The sequence below is a fragment of the Oryzias melastigma genome, linkage group LG24 (genome assembly GCF_002922805.2).
Source record: "Oryzias melastigma strain HK-1 linkage group LG24, ASM292280v2, whole genome shotgun sequence".
Lineage (NCBI taxonomy): Eukaryota > Metazoa > Chordata > Actinopteri > Beloniformes > Adrianichthyidae > Oryzias > Oryzias melastigma.
The window spans coordinates 13,120,444-13,128,034 of record NC_050535.1 but is presented as its reverse complement, the minus strand read 5'-3'; the positions used below and the strand labels follow the sequence as shown (position 1 = coordinate 13,128,034).

General features: G+C 39.5%; 1 protein-coding gene across 1 annotated transcript in view; it reads right to left on the bottom strand.

Annotated features, from left to right (window-relative positions):
• The window catches only part of kif26bb (kinesin family member 26Bb), a 26,578-nt gene that overhangs the window by 15,420 nt on the left and 3,567 nt on the right, over positions 1-7,591 (bottom strand). The window contains exons 3-5 of the mRNA XM_024291123.2: positions 6,898-7,359; positions 2,775-2,896; positions 1,435-1,606 (exon numbers count right to left, since the gene is read on the bottom strand). Of these exons, the coding sequence (XP_024146891.1) occupies positions 1,435-1,606; positions 2,775-2,896; positions 6,898-7,359 (756 nt within the window). The remainder of the gene's footprint in view (positions 1-1,434; positions 1,607-2,774; positions 2,897-6,897; positions 7,360-7,591) is intronic.

The window sequence follows — 7,591 nt, the reverse complement described above, 5'->3', positions numbered from 1 at the left end:
TTTAGCATACAGTGTTCTGCATCCTGATTGGCTATTGACCCTGTCAATCAATCTCTTCTGTGCCATGCTCCCTGTACAGAAGATGTCAGTTTACCAATTTACATACATCTTCGTACTTGTTATAAATCTTGTTTTTATTCCATAAACTGGACTTATTTTTCTGTATAGGTTTGAACTTTGAGAGTTTAAACAAGAGATAAAAATGTTAAAATGTTCATGTCTGTCTGATAAAAGTCTATAAAGTGTGTCTACTTTGTGGAATTTACAGGTTATTTATGGAACTTAACCCCATGATAAACGAGAGTAGTTTGTTTATGAGTAGTTCAAAGAGTGTGTTATTTTGCAGTTCCTGGTGACATCTACAGTGTTAAAGGGTCAAGAGGCTGGGTGCAAGAAACAGTTTCAGTTTCTTGATTTATATAAATAACTTTCATTTTTTGCTAATTTCAAACAATGCTAATGTGAATAAAACATATTGCCTCTCTTGTTTTTAAGTACATTTCTTGCACACTAGAGGAGAAATCAAATTGGCTAATTAGCTGCATTAATGTGTCCCACAATGTCTAACACCCCCTCCCCTTTTTTCCCACTTTTACCCCCCCAATCCAGTTCAAAGAATGTTGGTTCTTTGGTGTGTCAGTCGAGTGATTGCATTGACACTCCCGTCCCAGCATGCAACATGGCGTGATGTACCTTCAGACTCTCCAACAGCATCATGCACTTCACTCAAAATGTGTGAAGGACCTGAATGTTTGTGGTTGTGTCGATGCCGAACGGGATTGTGTTACATCTCGGTGACATCATTCCTCTTTGTCTATTACCACAGTCCATCTGTCATGTGCTAGCCGTTCTCCGTCCGCACTTTTCTGATCCATCCTGCAAAAACTAGGCCCCTGATTCCTTTTAAGCATAACGCCAAACTATTTATGGGTTTAATTATTCAACAGAAACATTAAAAAAGCAGCTGATCCACACAGCTGAGGGCGCAGGTAGGTGTGGCAAAGCTCTGATCTGTAACTCTACACTAAACCCAAGAGTCCATCCGTGAGACAAAGGCAGGGCAGGCAGCCATATTGATCTATCTCGGTTTCCCTCCCAGAGGAGGTGCGGAGAAGGGCTGGGAGGAAGGAGATGGAGGCATTAGCACCACATAACAGTGTATCATGAAGGCGGAGGGATATAGGATCTCCTCCAAATTGACTGAGATCTCTTTATGTTACCATATGACGGGTGAAAAAAAACAAAAAAAACAATGGTATTCATGGGGAAAGATGATAGTCAGGGCTGCCAAAAGCACATCGCCAATCCACACTTATTCTGTCCGCTTCTGTTCTGATTCAATTTCTAAATCCAACCCTTCCTATATGTGATGTATACACCACACTAAAGAGGCTAAAACTTTTGATTTCCATGTGTGAGAATGCGCAGACCCACCTTGCCAACATCGGGGGAGTCTTTGGTCCGAGCAGCAGCTTGGAGCAGGCAGGTGGGGACGGGCGGTGGGTTTTTCTGGATGATCTCTCTGAAGCAGGTGGAGGCATGGGAGGGAGCTGGATCGGACGCTTGGTTCTTTTTCCTCAGTGTCAGGTTGAGCTTCTCAGCCGCCCTGCAGGAGTAGGAGGAAGCATTAAGTGTGGGGCGTTTAGATGCTGTATTTAAGGGAAAGTAACTCCAACAGCCAACAGCCCAAAAATTTCTTAAGGCAAAATATGTTAAATCTTTAAAAGTTTATTTTGGATAAACTAACATGGATTAGACTTTCCTTAAAATGTCAAAAGTGAGAAAATAAACATTTTAAAGGACATTAACTCTGTTATTTACTAGTTTTCTGGTTATGAAGAATTGTCTAAATTTGACAAAATTCAACAAAAACATAGAATTTTGCCTATTTAAAATGATGGAAGGTTAAAAATAGATCAAAAAAATCTGGAGCAAAATAGTTACAAGAGGTTTTGAATTAACAAACAACCTTTTGACTAATTACTTTGTTTAATGTATGGCTTTAATTTACAGCAAAACACATGTACAGAAAATGTCAGGTTGATATCCGATCTTAATAGTCTTTCAGATTTGCTCAAACTACAACAGTGAAAAAACAATCAAAGTAATCAATCCAAACAAATAACATATTTGAATGTTTATACATTATAAACGTATGATCTGTACTTTCTCTGATTTTCCCAATCTGATATTCTCTGTCACTAAATCACACCAGGATTCACTTGCAAGGAGATTGTCAGTATGCATAAGAGTTCAAACAGTTGTAAAAGCCAAAAGTGTTTTATTATTCCCCCTTTTTAGGTGATTCTGAGTACTAATTATACTGTTTGTAAACATCATGCAAAAAGCAACACCAGATTTTAGATGCTCAACATTATTTTTAGTCTTGTCCAAATGTTCCATATTTCTTGTTTATTTCTATCGTTCGGCCAATAGGTCCACTATAGCATATTTTTTTGGTTAAAATACAAGCTGGAACAAAATACATATGCATTGTTTGACATTTTCTTAATAAAAGTCAACTTTTTATGAACGGATCAGTTATTCCTTGATGTAAAGTTTCAACCGTCATTGCTGAAAAAGCTGCTTTCATAACCAAGACTTCCACACCATCAGTGAAATTTGAAAATATCCTAATTTTAACATTTAGGAATAACATTTCAAACAGGAATTCTGCTAACTTTTCATCTACATTTGACAGTTATTTTCACATCTAATGTGAGATGTGTCGAAAAAAGAAAAAAAAGAAAAACAAAAAACGAAAAAACCCTTACCTGGCCAGAAAAGACATGGCCGCAGTGTTAGCAATGGTCACCACTCTGGAGATGTTCTGGATCCTGGAGTTGGTTTGTAAGATCACAGCATTACCGGAGCTCAGTGCAGAATCATCTGCAGCCTGCCAGAGAGGAGAAGATTCATGTGAACATCTGAACCTGTCAGTGTCCTCCAGCAGCGACTCTGAAGTGATGCTGCTCTGTTAGGTAGAACATCTAAGAGTAGAAAGCTGCCTTAATAGCTCTGTCTGAATTCCCTCAGTACATCCACATGCTCACAATTTTTTTTTTTTTTGTGTCACCAATTTGGCGAAGTGAAAACCTAATAAATACAATAATTTTGCAAAGACTATGAATCCACTGGGTTCTGACGATCAAAACTTGGATCATTATTAAAAATAAATAAATTTACACACATTTTTCGAAAGGACAAACCATTCAAACGCAATGTTTTGTGGTCTATAGTTGCCAATCTAGTGAGAATCAATCACTGACAGTATATGAGAACTGGACTGAGTTACCCGGCTCCCCCTGATGTTCTAAACAGGAAGTAGCTGCTTGTTTCAAGAAGCCAAAATCCCAAAGACTTCTACTGAGAAATAAACATCCATTACTCAGTAATTATTTTTTTCAGAATAAACATTCTTGCTCTGCTACTTCTTTTAACACGTTCTTACTAATCCTAATTTATTTTTTTATATATTTTTTCTGTAGTGCAAGTTATTGAAGTTATAAACTGACCAATCAGAGGCCTCAATAAAAGTATGTGGTTTTGTGTTTGATTGACAGTTTCCTCCAAGCCCACAATCAAGTGGTAGAGGTGTGGCCTTCCAACAAGCTCACTTCTGATTGACAATAGTGGTAGCCATAGAAACGACTCAGTCACTGCTTACTGGTTCCAACATGGCGACGTCCACATTGCGAGACAATGGCGACTGAATTGACTTCATTTCAAAGTAAGTCATTTTCTATGGGTCATGTCACACTCACTCGGTCCAGTTCTCATGTACAGTCAATGAACAGAACATACACATTAGACTTCTGGGAAATCTGGGAAAAAAATATATAGTGCACTAAGTAGAGAATAGTGAGGGAAATCGGACACGACTATTGACAGTTTTTGGATCTGGCTGATGTCTGAGCAGGAAACATGACTCAGAGACAATTATGAATGCACTCCATCACTCCAGCAGCCTGAAAATGCCCCTCAGATACCCTCTGAGATGTGTGTCACACCTTCATTCATAATCGTGTGGCAGAGAGTCAGGTTGCATCTGTTGCAAGTCGACGTGTCGCCTCGCCGCAGGGCCTCAGAGTGCACATCTCCACGTACTAGTCCCTCATTCTATCACTGTCTGCATTTTAAGCCACATAACTTCGTTTTCTGTCCGTAACACCCAACCGTAAAGTGCCAATTAGCTCCAAGAAAGATGCTCTGTGGTGGTTTGGAGTAAAAGCAGCCTGATTAGCTTCACTTTCCTCCTCCTCCTCCTCCTCACATCCTCATGACTCAGTTTCTTCTTTCTCTCTGCCACACATCCCCCTAACATGCTCTTCTATGATCTTTCATTGTTTTCCCTTTGCCCCATCTCCCTCCTTCCTCCTTCCCATTTTGCACGCCCGACTTCCCTCCCTCCCCTCCCAACTGTCCACTTTCTTTAAGATCTGCATTTACTCGCTCCGCATTACTTCATCTCATTCCCTCCGCTCTCAAGCTGGACCCACCCTGCTGTTGTCTGGACTCTTTCATTCGTGACATGCAGCCAGCATGCAGCTCTTTTAAAGTGGGTTTTGGGGTGATCCAAACACTATCTGGTCCAGTGGTGGAGCTAAAACATTAATGTAAAGCAGCAGCAAAAAAAAAAAAAAAAATGTGTTGAAATTCTTTAAAAACACAGATGGGCCGACACACACAATACAGGGGCGTAACAAAGATTTTGAGGGGCTCAAGATTTCATCTAAAAATGTTGGTTTTGTTATTTTAGCAATGCTTAAAGAAGCTTCTATTGATGATTTATTATTATTTCTCAATAATTATACTCATCAAAACCTTGCCCCCCTTTAGCTCCGCCCCTGATCCAAACAATGTCATTTAAGTTTGTGAGCAACTCTAGTGAGCTAGTTTAAGCATCCAAAATATGAAAATCCACAATCTTTTTTTACAGAAATTTACTCCTAATTTTCAAAATTGCGTACAAACACTTTTATCTTTGACTTATAAACATAGAATTGTATGTTATGCCATCAATTCGTTGGTGTTTTCTTTCTTTCTTTTTCTTTGAATGCGTTTAAAAAATAGACTTGTAGTTCATCTTTAGTGACCCACATTTGTTCTTGGTTCAGTTGAAATTAGTTTTGAATTGATTTGTAAATGGAGTCTCTTCCCAGCCCATTTTACCCCCCATTGCTGCATTTCTGCATGTTTATTCTTATGACTGTGCAGCAAAAGTCATTAGAAAATGTCATACTGCTTTGCTGGAACCCCCACATGAATGAAACAACCTAAAGAGCAAAACTGAAAAAAATATGGGATAATTTATACATTTGTATATACAATAAACACACTTGAAAAATCCCCATACATACTAAAGGAGTGCAATAAATAAATGCAAAATAATCATAAGGGCTGAAATCAAATTAAAAAAATGCTTGTTATTCTCCAGAAATCTCAGTTTTACTTGATGCTGATTGGCTGAACAGGTGTCTAAACAGACCTGGTGTATGTCATTAATTGCATGATGGGTAGGGAAGGTTGTGCTCAAATTGCCCCACTATTTAGTGCACTTTGAAGGGTGTTTGCCATTTTTTCCATGGTGTCCGAATCAACAATAAAAAAACTTCTATACAAATATAATATTTTGCCTATTTTTTGTTAGTTTTGTTATTTTAAAAAAGTTTTTAGTATCCATTTGTTGTCCATCTATAAGCATGCTTACATTGAGAATGCAGGTATGTTTTATGTTTTAATAGAGAAATATAATTCATTGTAGTAAGTCAGTTAAATCACGAATAAATGTGATTTGAAAAGCCAAATTCAAATTTACAGACCTGCTCCTGAACCAAGAAACAAAAAAACAACACAGCTATTCATTTTGGGTGGCAAATACTTTTTTCACATTTTGCCAAAAAAAAAGCAAAATGAGAGGATTCTAATTTAGAAAAATGTAAGTAAATATGCGCTTTTGATGCTTTATTTTAATGACCACGTTTCTCTACTTTTTTTTATTGTTCCACTATTAGAACAGGTTTTGAATGTGACATGTCAAACCCAGAAATCCACTTCAAGAAATTCATAGATTAACAGAAACTGTTAAAAAAATGTGGAAAATTTTGAAAAACCATAAAATCGTCCAATCAAGTCACTGAAAGACCCAGTCCGATCATCTTTGATCTGTTTTAAAAACACTTCCAGTGAACTTTTAATTATAATTATGCTGTTTTTAGCTTTAAAAAAAATGTAATGCTGTCGTTTTCAAGGACATAGTTTCTGCAGAGCGACAGTATTTCGGTAGAAAAACCTACCCAGACGTACAGTTTGGAGAAAATAAAGACGCCCACCTTATTTTCTACATAACAGCTACAAGCTACAAACAGCAGTTTTTTTCAACTACTAAGACACCAAAAACACTATTTTTAAGTATATTTTTACCAATATGACTGATAATAATCAATTGAATAAGTAAAGAAAATTGGATAATGTTTTTGGAACATCGTGTCATCTCTCTCTCGCCATCTCTACTTTGACCTTCATTCCCTGAGGACTGGGGAGGGGGCGAGCTCCGTCTACCGCAGCTTCCATCACAGTAATGCACATTTCGCCGGCCGTAGGTTTTAAATATTCCTTGAACCTCTATTGATCACAAGTGCTTTTTGACCGGCCACCTTTTTATGACGGGTAAATCATGCTCCGAGTCCATTCCATTAGTAGAAACGCTTTTAAAGAGCACGCTCAGGCGCGCGATGGAAACAACGTCTGATTATGAATCATTGCCCCGCTGACACGTGCGCTCATAAAGGCATGCGTTACCCATAAAACTCATCAAAGGAGGGGGCGGAGGGGGGCGGACACTCATCCAGAAATTGTGTGATTCAATGCAGAGGGAGAAAGAGCTTTTAGACGTACCTTATGGCAAGAATTTGACGTGACACCATCTGTGGATTTAGAAGCCAGCAGCTGCTGTTGCTCCTCCACCCAGCGCTCCATGTCGGGGTTGGGTAGCTTGGCTCCAAGTCTTCTGAGGGTTTGGGGCGTCCCCTGAGGCGTCTTGGGCCTTTGTAGGCTTTGGGGACTGTGTGTTCGGCTCCATTGTTGGTGCAGAGGCTCCTTTGAAGCCCCGTCCCCGAGCTTTGTCTCATTTTGTCCCAGTGTTGTGCCAGAGCTGCTGAGGCCCGCCTCGTGGTAGGGCTTGGCTGACGGCTGACTGCGACTCAGAGCCAGGTGGATGGCCTCCTGCTTGAGGAGGTTTGTGTTCGCACCACAGGCTCCACACTGACCCTGCTCCCTGTCTCTGTCCCAGGACTCTGTGCTGGCACGCCCATGAACACGGAGGTTGGCATGAAGAAATGTGGCCAGGGGGCTCGTTTCCTGCAGGATTTCAGAAAATGTGTGATTTTAAACTGCTCTCAGGATGGTGTCTTTAGCCTTGCTTTCATAGTCCAACCCACTTGATTTAATTGAGCAGGCAGTACCAAAGTAATGCAAGCTGGATCAGCTAGTGTTCACACTGCACTCTAAGAAGGAACCAAACCACCTGAACATGTTCCTTGATTTGTTTGAGGATTTGCTTAAAACCGGCTTTGACTAGAAAAACATAGAA